Source organism: Antedon bifida, chromosome 5 (genome assembly GCF_963402885.1).
Source record: "Antedon bifida chromosome 5, ecAntBifi1.1, whole genome shotgun sequence".
In the NCBI taxonomy this organism is placed as follows: domain Eukaryota; kingdom Metazoa; phylum Echinodermata; class Crinoidea; order Comatulida; family Antedonidae; genus Antedon; species Antedon bifida.
In genome coordinates this window covers 29,644,488-29,659,030 of record NC_136230.1, presented here as the reverse complement: position 1 = coordinate 29,659,030, position 14,543 = coordinate 29,644,488, and the positions used below count along the sequence as shown (strand labels likewise).

Genomic DNA, 14,543 nt, shown 5'->3' with positions numbered 1-14,543 from the left:
AAGTTAAGCTTGGTTCCCACTAGGACGCAACGCAAGGACGTAAACGCAACGCAAGCGTGTTGACCAATGACAAGCGACAGTTTGAATAATCCAAAGCTTGTGATTGGTAAACTCACTTACGTTGCGTCTACGTCTTTGCGTTGCGTTCTAGTGGGAACCAAGCTTAAGAAGGGTAAGGCTATTTATATCTACAGTATATATCATGTGGTGTCGCACACAAAATATCCACAGCATTCATGGAGGACTATATTCACAAATAGCCCTACTTCAAATTGTTGAAAAAATAAATAAAAAAATAATATCTTCATATTGAAACAATAATACAACGTAATCAAAACATAATTATTATTTATATTTAATTTCAGTCTTAAATGATATATTAAACTGATTAATTATCACTAGAAGAGGAATAACAATTATTACTTAGATACCGAAACATCGTGAAAAGTCTAGAGATCGAGAGAAATTGAAACGATGACAAGTTGGTAGAATGTAAAAACACAAAGCTTTGGTTCCCACTAATGTTTGGTTCCCACTAGTAAGGGGTTTGACCAATATCAAGCGATGGATTTATTCGACTGCTGCTTGTCATTGGTCAACTCGTTTGCGTTGCGTCTACGTCTTTGCGTTGCGTCCTAGTGGGAACCAAGCTTAACGACGCAACTCAACGCAGCGACATATTGACGCAAAGTGCTGTATTGCCTAATCACAAGTGCGAACCGACGACGCAAAAGTGCTGCTTACGTATATGCGTTACGTCCAAGTAGGAATCAAGTTTTAAAACTCCGATTGTGTTACCGTAAAATTAACATTTTTGTTTAATTAATAATATTTCATAAATTGGTGTCAACATGCTTTTTTTACAATGCGAACACAACACAAAAAGTAATTTTAAAAGGACGGAATGACAGAGTACAGAGATGAGGGAAGGGGCCCGGGGAAGGGGGTGGGAGAGGAAAAACAAACCCGGACTGATGGGAATACCCATATGTCTATACTTAGTTACATTATTATACATATTTTCATCTTCATAATACAACTCACAATTATTACTTTTGTTGAAATTTAAATCAAATGAACTTCCCTTGGCATAAATTAAAACATTTTCAGAAATAAATTATAAGCACGATAAATTATCCATCCTGTAATTGACGAGTGTGTGCTCGCTGTTAGAAGCGTATGAAATAAAACAAAACAAAAACGAAAGCTACAATTGCCATTTCATATTGATACGGATTCACGCGCACACCTCCCCCAACTTTTGTTTGTTTTCGTACGGGAGTAGCAGGATACTATGGAAGGTACGAAACATATTAAATATTCATGTACTCTAGATCACAGTCCCTACATACCCTCCCTAAATTAATATGAACATGTCCCTTCACTAGATATTGTAATTATACTATTTTGTAGTAGGAATAGCTTGATTGTCTTCCAATCAAACGTGTTGAGAAAACACCACCTCCAACCAACATCTGGTCATATAGAATAAAAGAAAGGACAGGGATTATTTGTCACAAAGTGACCCCCCAGAAGACATTTGGGCAAGTCAGAGCCCAGCACCATGCTTCATAGGACATCCTAAATGGTAACACGCACAGTTTTGGAAGTTGGCTAAAAATTTTAAACTTTATCTTAACCACATCCAACTGTCAATTATACTCTTTTTATTTTTAAGATAAATCCTGGTACTAGGGATTTGAACCCCTGACTAAAATTTCACTAGTCCACAAAATATATGTATTAAGCTCTGTCTACACTATCAAACTAGCTTTAACAAAAAAAGTGTGATGTGCCCAAATATGGTAGTGATATACCCATATATGGTAGTGATATGACATCATCATGTCCATATATGGGCACATCACATTTTTTTTGTCACATAAAAATGATGTATTATCAAATGAGATGTTTTGTGTTGGTTGCAGTTTCAACAAACTTTTTCCCAATCAATTTTGTTTATAGAATTTTCACAAATACTTTGTCAGTAATATTATTGTACCAAGCAGAAAAAAATTAATTTCTTCCCTGTCAAAAACAATATACTCGACAATTTAAACTTAATTAAATGAATATTCAACAAAGCTTAAGATATACATTATAGTTTGTACAACTTGTTGTACAATTTCTCTAATATAAAATATTGTTTAAAAAATCGTACAATAACTCCCATTTTGTAATGGATGCGTCACAAACAGGTTGTGTTGGGTCAAAAAATTACGTAAAATCTACAGTAATTGACATTACTTGGATTTGATCAGATTTCACTCATTTCGATATTTTTGGATTAATGGCCTTTCTGGTTGAGGACTAAAAAGATCGCAAAAACAGGTAAATAAACAACAAATACACTTTACTATACAACCCTCCGACCAGGAAAAACCAATAAATGTCAACTAATATATATCATGACACAACAAGGGGATGCGGGGGATGGGGAAAGACAAAATATCTGTACACTAAATACTTAGGAATAAAGACATATGTAAATTTACAATTATTTGAAACAACTTTTGCTTCCCAATTAATAACACGATCGCACATTTAAGAATGGCTAAACAATATTGATGTATGTGGTGATATGAGAGAGTAATATACTCCATACAAAATTCTTTGCAAAAATTACACTAACTTTATCAGAATATAGACATATCTTAATATACAATTTGACGAGGTTTTTAATTCTAGTGCTGATTGGTACTGTACTTCGTTAGTGTAATTAAAATCAAGGATGCTTGTCGTCCTAGTATAAACAAAATAACAAAGGTTTGAGTGAGTCTATTGTTGATGTTTGTAGATGCCAGCACTGGTGTTATGTGGTTGTAGCTCCTTGATGATTGATGTTCTGATGAGAGTTTATCTTTGGTCTGAAGAAGCCATTTTAGGAAGCCACAGATCAAGGTCGTACTGCAGGGAAAAACATAAAAATTACAATAAAGTATTGATCAAATTCTACTTTCTGCATCAAAAGCTCTAACAAACTAGTTTGACAAAAAAAGTGTGCCCAAATATGGTAGTGATGTGCCCAAATATGGTAGTGATGTGCCCAAATATGGTAGTGATATGACATCATCATGTCCATATATGGGCACATCACTTTTTTTTGTCACATAAAGTTTGATATTGTAGATAATAATATATGTGACCTGCTCTGGCAAAGTGAAACATAAGTCGAAAATTTAAATTTTTCAGATTTGTATTCTATCTGGTAGGAAATGTTATATCCTTTACAATGATACCAAACTTAATATTTAACATGAAGGGGATCCTGAGATATTGTACGTTAAGTCGAAGCATGTATAAAGAAATATACAAATAACAGTTTTGAGAAAATCATGATTGAATGTCAATGTTATTTTATAAAACAACAAAACAAATTAATATTTGTTAATCTAATAGTGTATACTTTCTAAGTATCACACATTCACAAAATATGATACAATGAAATGTTTTTTGATAGGATATTGATTACAGTGACAATGCATACAAAAAAATATTTCCACATTCTATGTTAAGTACATACTTGTGTTTCTTTTAAGCACTTACTTAAAATGGTAAAAAAGGGGATAAATTAATGTTTTTACACTAAAAAAACTGTATCATTCTTTAAAAATTAATTAAATGTATACAATAAATTAAGTTATATAACATTAAATACCATTTCTTGAACTACTGGATTTAAGTACGTTCTTAAAAGTGTACTTAAATAATTTAAATTTTAGTTGTGTATAGTGCCTGATGATTAGATAACAAATACAACTTAAATAACAATATGCGATTGCTTTAATCAATTAAATAATGGATATGTTAAGCACATACTAATGTATTAAGTTTGTTTTAAGCATTTACTTAAAATTGTGTAATGTTTATGAAATTATGTTGGTGTATTAGTGCTTAATAATCGCCTACAATAACATTAATTAATACAATACTTATGTAAAAGCAATAAATATGGTAGGCCTATGTGGTATGTAGGCAAATAACAGTGCCACCTAGGCCTAGCCTACCTATCCTAGCTAGGCCTATTTGCCCTGCTACTAACCTACCTAGCTAGCCTACCTACGCCTAGCTAGTCTAGTCTAGACCTGCTAGTTAGGCTAGGCCTACCCTAGGGCTAGGCTAGGACAGGTAGGCCTGGCCCTAGAAGGACCCAGCCTGGAGTCCAAAAGGCTACTTAGTAGGCCTAGCTAGGCTAGTCATTACACTGGCTGTAATAATTTAATATCATAGGTCCTTTGCTACTTTCATTATGTTGGTATTTTTTAGTCATTGTATTTGGACTAGGCCTAGGCCTAGATTAGATCCATCGATTATCCTTAATCTGAATTGTTTACAATCTCCTCTCCGCGTAGAAAGTAAACAGGTCAAAGGTCATTTTAAGGATAAGCCAATTACAGTACTGTATTTCTACTACGCGCTAGCCATTACGTGGCGTATCCTTGACAACGGATTTCTGTTGTTTATAATTCACGTCAGAGAAGCTTTTTACCTCCTCTAATTCCCGCTGAAGAAGCCAAAAATATTGAAAACCACTTGAAATACCCACTGAATATGGTTTATGAATATTTAAATTTTCAGACTCTACCATGTTTCTAAAGGTAGCTATACAAATATTTTCATAAACTGCACAGTTTTCTAACAGTGTTTCATGCACTTTATTTCATTTTTTTGCAACAAAATGAAATCAAGACAAAAAAGGTACTCATTAAAATCACTTATTTAGCCCTTTTATAAACTTAATTCACACAAAATGAAACTTGATCTTGATTCTTAAATAGTTGTAGATTCCAAAAAGGGGAAAACCCTATTTTCACCAAGATAGTGATTTTTAACGTATATAGTACTTCTATAGGTCAATACACTGAATATTAAGATCAGCGAGTTATGTTTCACTATGCCAGAGCAGGTCACATATATAATATAAAAATAATTGTTATTTCTCTCATGCCAATGAGAACAGTGTATAACTAATATATACAAGAAGACAACCAACCACATTCCATTTTGGTACTCAGAGATTAGCACTACCATCTGACGTAGCTTGTTGCACCGGTGTTGAACAGCGTAATGCTAAGTCATCATAAGATTTCCCCTGTAGAAAGCATGCAAGGACTACAGTCATATTATCACAGCCTAGGCCGCCCATTTGACAATCTGGAGCTAGACATCTGGTCATTAAATCTTCACATATCTGTAGAAAAAATCAGAAGTATTACATAATGGACACCTCGCAGAATATTGACACAGTAAACACGCAGGGGGTAGATTTTTTTTCGATGGTACTGTAAAGGGTCTTTAACACCTGGTACGGTTCCGGTCCGGCCACGGCAAATCAACTTGGTGAATAGTTACGTGGATCGTCATGAAAACGAAACATTGACGTTAAACTTGATTTTCCAGGGCTGGACTGGAACCGTGCCGAAACAGGTGTGAAAGACCCTTAAAGCAATAGTATCTTGTTTTTATTTATTTGAATCAAGATTTAGGAATCGATAACATTTTGTAAAAAAAAGGGAGCTTACTTTATCTGGTTCAATTTTCATTGCTATCCGTGATCGCACAAACTCTACCACTTCCTCATTGGTCAATACATCCCAGATTCCGTCACATGCTAATATTACAAATTCGTGGTCTTGTGTTACTTCCGCGTCTATTACATCTGGTACCGCTAAAAACAGAAACAATGCGATTAGAATGGAAAGCGGACAGACAGGAAATTGGCGAGAGAAAACTAGATATCAAAGCGAAAGAGGTGTCTTTTAATAAACAAAATGTTTGCTTGTTACCTATGACTATCTGTTCATCTGCTTTTTTGTTTTCATTTTTCTTAAACACAAAATCACCAAGTGCTCTTGATAATGCAAGATTTCCTGTACAAAAAAAAACATAAACAGATCAAAATTCACAACTACATTTCCTTACGTTTATTTGGCCAGTGACCCGTGTTGGGATCAAGGACAATATACATTTCCTTACAAATCTTAAATTCGAGTTGTCGAATGGTTAGGCAGGGGCGCAAACCAAAGCTATACAATCGGCACATGCTAAAGGCATTCCTCAACCATTGTTCTGGTGGTAGAACAAGTCTTCTCAGATGAGGACTTGAAACTGAAGGTCCAGTGTACAAATCTGACTCGTGTGCACTTTAAAGAACTAGTACATCTTTCTAAAGAGTAGGGGGTTACCCCAGTGGACTGGTTCATATAGCCCCTGTCGTTGTGAACAGACGAACGGGCACCGTTTGGTGGCAGCACTCGACACCCTTAGGAGAGAAGAAAGTTGTGGTATGTGTCGTCCACACCTGTGCGTAATTCAGCCCAGTAGGCTGCAAGGCGCAGGTTATTCCCCCATCTAAATAACAAGATTCTGTAAAATGACATACCATTAACTCTGTTAAATTCAACCCACCCCCCAGCAGCTGTGATCCTTTTGCACTCTTCTTCGTTACCAGGTTTGTGATCGTAAGATAGATTCTGCACCCTACCACAAACGCTGGATAAAGCCCTTGAATCGCCTACATTTGCCTGGAAAAAGAAATTAGAGAACGAATCAAAACCCAAATCACTTCTAAAGTAAGTACACATTACAGTACTTACAATGAGACTGTATTTTTTAGAAAGTAATGCAATTTTTATGAATAATAAAAAAGTAAACTGTTAAAATTACAGATCACATGGCAAGATTTTACTTTGCAATTCTAATAATCATACACTTTACTTTATTTTTCTGTAATATGGAGCGAGCGAGTGCAGAATTATACATTCTTTTTCATTGGTTACCATACCAACAATAAATATTATTCCAAAATACAGTAATGTTACTTACACAATACAATTTATTATCTTTGTGTATAACTACAATTGCTGTCGTACCTGCCAGCTCATCCTTCATATTTTCATCTAAAAAATAAAATTTAATTTTCAAATAATTTTAATACAAAGGTAGTGGTAACACTGTATTAACTATGATAACTAACTCATACATTATTATATTATAAAGTTTAGATGGCAACAAACTTTCTACACAAAATTTGGTGTAGTACACACTGTCACAACACTATTCTTTCTTAGTGTTCAGTTATTACTTAATATAGGTATTCTATTCTAGTCTATAAAAGTTTTTATACGGCGCCCTACAAAGAACACAAACATAGCGTTTGTAATGTATACGTTGGTTCCAGTCTATTGCTTCGGATTGTTTGCGCATGTAATCGCCTTACCGTTAAGCATGTCTTCATCAAGTGCAAGAAACGCTGTATTGACCGCTTCTTTGATATCACCTCGTTTAAATGCGGGTTGGTTTGCTATCTTGTTGTGTAGGTGTTCACCTGCGTATTGAGCTACCTTAGCACCTGATAACAAGGAGGATAAAGGAGAAATATAAAACTACCAAATACTTAATGTTTTTAGTTTTGGCATACTTCCAACAATGTTACCATGCCAATTGACAACCAATGTTTTCTAAACCATTTCTTGTCAAGCTGTCTACACTTTCAAAACTAGTTTGACCAAAAAAACTGCAATGTGCCCAAATACGGTAGTGAAACTTAAATATGGTAGTGATATGACATCATCGTGTCCATATATGGGCACATCACATTTTTTTGTCACATAACATTACAAGGCTTTGCAGTTGATTGGGTGTCCGTCTGGATTTAGCAGGGCTTTTGAAGCCGGAGTTGACCCGGCAAATTGTGCACACCAGTCCTTTGGGACTTTGTAGTTTCAAAAAAACATACTATTTATGACAATTCTATCCAAATCATACTACTATATGTTCGCATAAACATTTTAATTGTTATCTAGTGCTGTTCAGTTTTCGTGAACTGCTGACTAGATTTGCGGATGTTCTGATCCCAACATCCGGGTGCTTACAAATTTTATAAACACAACCTATGAGAAAGTTAGTGTCAAGGTTCACTGATTTGGCCCTTGGTAGACTAGAACCCAATATCTTACGATTGATAAGCAAGTTGCCTTTGTTGCCTCTTTTGTTCATGTATTGCATTATGAAAGTTTGAAAAAAAAAAAAAAATTATATACAAAAGAAAGGTATGTTGAAAACCAATCAACACTAAAGTTGATTACTTCTTGAATCGATCCCAGGTTATATGAACAACAAGCATGTGCCAAGCTGCAGGACCACAGACAGATAACATAAGTTATGACAAGTGGGTGGCAATGTTGTGTAGACATGAAATATTCAAGAATGATTGTCACAGATGTATAGTACATTAATAAAGTGCGTGGCCAACGCCACCTACACACGGAAAGGTCAGTTACTGATTTGAAATAATATAGTTAACTACTTCTGAATGAAATTCAATAATGTTGCACACAAAAACAAGTGAAAAACATCCACGCAAGTTTCAATGAAAGGTCATCTGTACACTAAAAGGTCATTTGTACGAGAATTAAAACGTTATCAGTAAAATTTATCTAAACTCATTAATACAATCTGAACATTATCCGATACAAAAACACATAAATATCACTTCTGAAAGACAATACTTTAAATTATAGCTAGAATCAAAAGTATTAAACAGAACTTTAATATTATTAGTGTCTCGTGATCAGATCTGATCTAAGAACACAGTATCATGTATGAAAGACAATACTAAAGTAGAATCGTAGGTATTATTAGGATAAAATGCATTTTTTTAATGGCATTTGCTAATGGAATGAATATGGTTGCGGGAAAAAATAACACGAAAGTATAATTTGGATAAAAGCATTTCATTGTGATGGGATCGCAAAAAGACAATACAATACATGTATATAGTACTGTATTTCATAAAAGCAAATACACAAATATAATCATTTAATAATTGTCATTGTCAACTATATACAGGTTTGTCACACATCACATATACTGTACCCTAAGCCCTCTTGTCAACAACATTTAAAGGCCTTTTGTTAGCTATAGTTTACATTTTACTGCTACTAGCCCATGCTTGGGAAATGAAGATAAATTGACTAGCCCACTGTACAGTAGTAATGTAATGCGATATTTATATAGCGCTATTTCATGAAGATCAGAGCGCTGTGGATTCTTCTCCACTAAGGGTCACATGTCATCGGCAGCCACAGTGTGTGTGTGTGTGTGAACTAATACACCGGGGTAACCCCCTACTCGTCTCGAAAGATGTACTAGGTTCTTTAAAGTGCACACGAGCAATATGCATACACTGGATCTACGGTTTATAGTCCTTATCCGAGAAGACTTGTTCTACCACCAGAACCATGGAGCGAGTGAGTATTGATTACGGTTCCACTGTCTTAACCGCTCGGCCACTCACTCGCAGTAGTAGTAATCGAGCAATGACATATACTTAATTCGGATGGAGATTAGGCTTAACACACACATATTCTGTTAAATTGGTTGCTTAACTCCACCTCTCTATTCCAAACAAGGCCATATACATGGCTGCAGTCGCGTTCTCAAGTTAGTGTTTACCGACCGACCAGCCGACCGACATAGTGAGCTGTAGAGTCGTGTTGCACGCGACTAAAAACCACATAAAGAAACGTTATCATTTCAGGGGTATATTTGTGTCACGGACACATTGCGCTATATTGCGAACTCATTAAAAACGAAAATCTATTGGTATTTGATCCATTCAACTTAATGTTTCGCTGTTGTTTCTTGTTAAAATTATATACCATAATAATATATGTTAATAACATATTAAGACTAGTAGTACAGTAGTAGAATCACATATCGAGAGATGCTTGTCACTATGACAACAAATCATGTAATTAATATCTGAATGACACATGACTTCAAAAGACAGGATATGGAAAGGTCAAGAGGTCATTATTATGTGTTGCTAGCAGCAACATCATCGCTAGGAGGTTATCAAGGAGGTGGTGGATAAATGTGCATACATCACTCAAATGTATTTGAATACATTGAACTCGCCATACTACGGTAATCTACCCTACAGGTAACTGAACTCACTTTTGTTGACAATGGAAAAGGAATAAGCAAAATTCATATCTAGGTCTCTCTTTGTGAAGCACCCCAAATGATGTATGACACATAAGTAGGTATTTTACCAAATCAAAATGCACTATGAAATATCTGTTGATCCATTTTTAATGTTGGGGGAGGGGTGAGAGATTTGATTTAGTTTGATACCAATACAAGAAAAAAAACACCAACCAAACCAAACGAAAAACGTTCTAAATCTAAATCTCCCAAAAGAGGATACATCCTGAGGGGTCCCCTTCAACACCTTCTGACAAAGATACACCTTTTAAAAAGTTATATAAAAAAAAAACTAATCAAATTAGGGATTAGAGAAGCAAAAAAAAGAACATCAATGATGCTTCATATAATATTTTGTGGATTATTCTACGAAAAGTTGGAAAGCCATCTTCTCTCTCACATCTCCCCTCAATTCTTGACCAATGACCCAGATTATTATCAATAAAACCTAACATTAAATTTATATTGGTACTGTCTATTATCAACTACAATTTAACCTTTGACCCCGCTTACTTTACAATTAATCATCAATTGTATGATGTTCTTTTGTTAGACAAGATAAACAGTCGATCAAATAGATACAAACACACACCCCCTGCAACACCGGTACATTGTGGCCGAGAAGGTGCAATAAAATCATGAAGGAACTATTAGTCTCATAAAAGAACTATATTAGTCCCTACTATATTAATGTAGAGATTTTTATTTTTTTCGTCTGATTTCCTAAAATGGTTGAGGAGGTAAAATAGAAAACTATTATTAGTCAGAAGACTATTTCAAATGTTTTGATTTGTCGTGAATGAATACATTTTTTTTAACTATTTTTTTTTTCTTGCCTGGTTCTCGAAAAGGTTTCTTTTAGCACTACCCAAAACCTTTTACTTTTGTCTTCTTTGTTAAGGGTTTTACAATTACAGGCAACGCTTTTTTTTATTTTGTAAAATCAATGCTTTTGCTAAATAAATGTGAACTTACATAAAATAATTAGCCACAATTTGAACATTTAATATCCAGTAATTTAGGGATTCAAAACATCTAGCCATTGTTTTACTTAGTGGTGGACTTGCTTACTAATCACAGGGTCTTGGGTTCACATCATGACTTAGTCATACCATGGAGGAATTATTCATCCATGGTCACACTAAATTTTTATTTTCTCATGGCCAAAATATTACTACAATTTATAAAACACATTTTTTTTATAGAATTATATTTAAAATCAAATAATGGATAATAATTTGGTGGCAACTGTCTTAGTGTAAGGCTGAGTAGTGAGCACGACTTCTGATTGGCCAATTGAAGATGGAGCCATCCAAATGTCTGGTCCCTCTCTAATGCTTTTTGAGCTATGAGCTGAGCCTCCAGTTGTACAATACCTTTTTAGTTTTACCCCACCCCTTGTTTCTACTTACCCCCATGGCCATCGTACACTGCAAAGAATGCGGTGCCTTCTGAGTCACCAAGAGAGAGTAGCTGTGTGTGGGCATCTTCCATATCTAGTAAAAATAGCTCAGTGAAGGAAATATTTATTTCATACACTTTGATGAGTGAAAACAATATAAATAACCTTCCCAAAAAGCATAAATGTAAATTTCTAAAAACCAATTTCGCATACAAGTTAACAAAATTCAGAACCCTTTTTAAAAAACAATGTATGTGAAAATTTCTTCTTTTTTTTTCAATATTTACAACACTTTTCCAGAAACCAAAGTCATTTTCCTTGAAAAATGAAATACGTATTTGCATAACTTTCAAAACACTGTATAACTGTAAAATTTTACATTAATATAGTTTTTTTTTCTCTTTTGTGGCGCAAACACCACTTTTATTCACATTCATATTATCTCATATTACATAAAAATCGTATTATTTAACTTGTAAATGTCGTTACAATTCATAAGTAACATTTTTACATATATGAATTCCGTATTACTCCTTTTTTCATTAATTTTCTTATATTTATATATATACATTAATATAGTTTATTAAAAAATAATCCAAAATATTTTAATAATATATTAATAACTGCTAATTTTACATTAATTTGTCTATTAATACAGTTGATGACATGTTTATTTTAGGAAGGCATCACAACCCACGTTTACTTTAAAATGAACATTAGGTCAAAATATATCAAACAAATTAAATTAGTGAGCACCCACAGCTGAGCCATCAAACATACACGCAAGAAAAATCATCAATGAAAACACAACACTTGATCAACGACAAATGAATTGACCTTTGACCTATAAGAGGCATCCCTAGAACTGTACACACACGGCAATATTTAATTATCTGTTGAACTATGAGTGTCTATAAATAGCTTCTGAAGATGCCATCAATGACAGTAGGTTTCATTATCACAGTTGTTGCCGACATCTTGATGGGTATGTCAAAATAATATTAAATTGATATATTTTTTTTCAAGGTTAGATTATATTATTTACTATCTTAAATTTAAGAATTTAGATTTGCTGTATTTTCAAATCTATGGCCTATCTATATGGATGACATAGCAAAATAAAAATAAATGAATTGTTAAAGTTATACAAACATATCATGATTGATAAACACTATGGGGCACTTATATTCAGGGTGTGGGGGGACACCCTGGGGGAACACCCTGGGGGAACTTTTCTTATGAACTGAACAAGGGGAAATACAGAATAGGTTTTTAACACTAAGGCCGACCTCTGTCCAGATTTAAATTAATGCTTGGTTCCCACTAAGACACCATGCAAGAGTGAAAGCGCAATGCAATTAATTTGACCAATCACAAGTGATAGATTATTCAAACTGTCACTTGTCATTGGTCAACACGCTTGCATTATGTTCTAGTGTGAACCAAGCATCAAGGGACATTTTGATTGATCCCGAATGTGTACTCTTGGGGTTCTAACTGTAAGTAATATAATAATAATAATATAATAACAAATACTAATTTCATTCAAACAACAAGGATACTGATACGCCATCCCTGCATACAGGATGATCCAACTTTAAAAAAACTATTTTCACAAGACGATGTTTCCTTAACCGTTACCGGCTCTGACAATGTTTGACCCATTTCTGTAAATGAAAAAAAAATTACAGTTATTAATTCTGGCATTGTTTAAAAAAGGTGTGTGAGGAGAGCTCTCTCCCTACTCTGCTTAGTATTAGTAATTAAAACATAACCTTATTCATCTTCTAAGGTATACATACAGGTAGTGTGCTGTGTATACCTAATTGACCAACATATGATTTGAACCTACAATGTGTTTACCAGAACCATTATTTGAAATATTAAACAATGGAGTTACATTTTTATATCACATAACAGCAAAAAAGTATGTGGTCTTTCCAAGAGAGAAATACAAAAACAAAACATCATAAATGACTTGGTTGACTGAAGAATAACAGTAGATAGAAGCTACAGTAAGGTTAAACGAAGGCCTTTGTAAAGTACTCTAAAACGTTGGTATTGTGTTACATCTATATTTACAGCAATGAATAAAGTTACTGTTGAATGAGTTTAATCAAACAGTTGCTGCATCTTTAAAGATATTCGCTGTCAAGGGTTATTGGAGGTTGATTCTTAATTTTAACAATAAGAAATGTACAGGACTGATTTAAAAAATAACTGGAGAAAAAAATTATTGTAATAAAAAGATTTACAAAATACTATCTTGAGTGAATATGATCCAATTGATCCACATGTAAAATAAAATAATAATGGTATATACAGTAATGCTCCAACATGTTGTATTCACAATTCGTAGTCAAAACTTAACATTCATTACTACAAAACATACTGTATAAAATCAGACGACTAGGCCTAGGCCTAAATATTTTGTTTATTAAAACCTGTTTCAGTACAGTTAAAAAATAGGAGATAATGTATGCAATACGTAGCATGTTCCTTGAAAATAAATAGGCTAAAATAACACTATCATTTAGGCCTAGGCTAGGTACTACTGTAGGCCAGCCGCTTACGGCTCATGATGTACAGGAAGGTAAGCTAGGCTGTCAACCCCCAGGGCCAGGCCTTCCCCGCGCGACAACATTGGCTGCCCAAATCGGCCGGAATGGAAAACAACATGGTGTCTCACATTAATGTTGGTATTTTTCATTCAAATAACAACGAAATTGATCCTTTCGAAGCATATACTCTTTTATATTGTCACTTTAATACTACAAATATACTTAATTACATATAAGTTCAGTTAAAGATGACAATTTACCTTGTGTATTTGCTTTGCTTCCTCTTAACTTCTAGCGATCAAATCACCATCTTTGTAAATTTTCATGATGCAGAAATGTCGCCCTCTATAGATCTATAATCTCAGATCTATATTTATTCCCGATCATCTCTCCTCCGATCTATCCCCTTTTCCCCTCCTCCCCCTCCTCCCCTTGTTTCCGCATCTCGACTCCATCTAAAAATGTATGTTAGAAAATTCGTTTGAAACCAATCACGTCCACAGCAGTTAGTTATGTTGGAGAGCTAAGAATCATTGATTAAACTCACAGGGGCAAAATCCAAAAGCAAAGCTTGTGAGGCAACCCATAAA

The 14,543-nt window shown here is 34.3% G+C and overlaps 3 protein-coding genes across 3 annotated transcripts in view; 2 read left to right on the top strand and 1 right to left on the bottom strand.

The window, feature by feature from the left end:
• Window positions 1-2,983, top strand: part of LOC144843597 (ribonucleoside-diphosphate reductase large subunit-like) — a 178,089-nt gene extending 175,106 nt beyond the window's left edge. Inside the window, exon 18 of the transcript XR_013612266.1 lies at window positions 2,972-2,983. The gene's annotated coding sequence lies outside the window, so the exon portion shown is untranslated. The remainder of the gene's footprint in view (window positions 1-2,971) is intronic.
• The window catches only part of LOC144843618 (putative bifunctional dTTP/UTP pyrophosphatase/methyltransferase protein), a 65,056-nt gene that overhangs the window by 33,742 nt on the left and 16,771 nt on the right, over window positions 1-14,543 (top strand). The window lies entirely within an intron of this gene.
• Window positions 340-14,339, bottom strand: LOC144843610 (putative protein phosphatase 2C T23F11.1). Its single transcript, XM_078700476.1, has 10 exons — window positions 14,214-14,339; window positions 12,955-13,059; window positions 11,403-11,486; window positions 7,220-7,351; window positions 6,826-6,899; window positions 6,383-6,524; window positions 5,787-5,870; window positions 5,523-5,668; window positions 4,994-5,191; window positions 340-2,907 (listed from the first exon to the last, which is right to left on the bottom strand). Exons 2-9 carry the CDS (start codon window positions 13,055-13,057, stop codon window positions 5,012-5,014), a joined length of 945 nt encoding a protein of 314 aa, XP_078556602.1. The 5' UTR covers window positions 13,058-13,059; window positions 14,214-14,339; the 3' UTR covers window positions 340-2,907; window positions 4,994-5,011.

What these genes read in the sequence shown, in the direction of transcription:
- LOC144843610 (XM_078700476.1), bottom strand. Translation starts at nt 13,057, where the DNA reads ATGGGTCAAACATTGTCAGAGCCGGTAACGGTTAAGGAAACATCGTCT. An exon ending in TGATGAAGACATGCTTAACG is followed by an intron (nt 6,900 to 7,219) that starts GTAAGGCGATTA and finishes TTTATTTTTTAG; the next exon opens with ATGAAAATATGAAGGATGAG. An exon ending in TGAAAATTGAACCAGATAAA is followed by an intron (nt 5,192 to 5,522) that starts GTAAGCTCCCTT and finishes TTTTTTCTACAG; the next exon opens with ATATGTGAAGATTTAATGAC.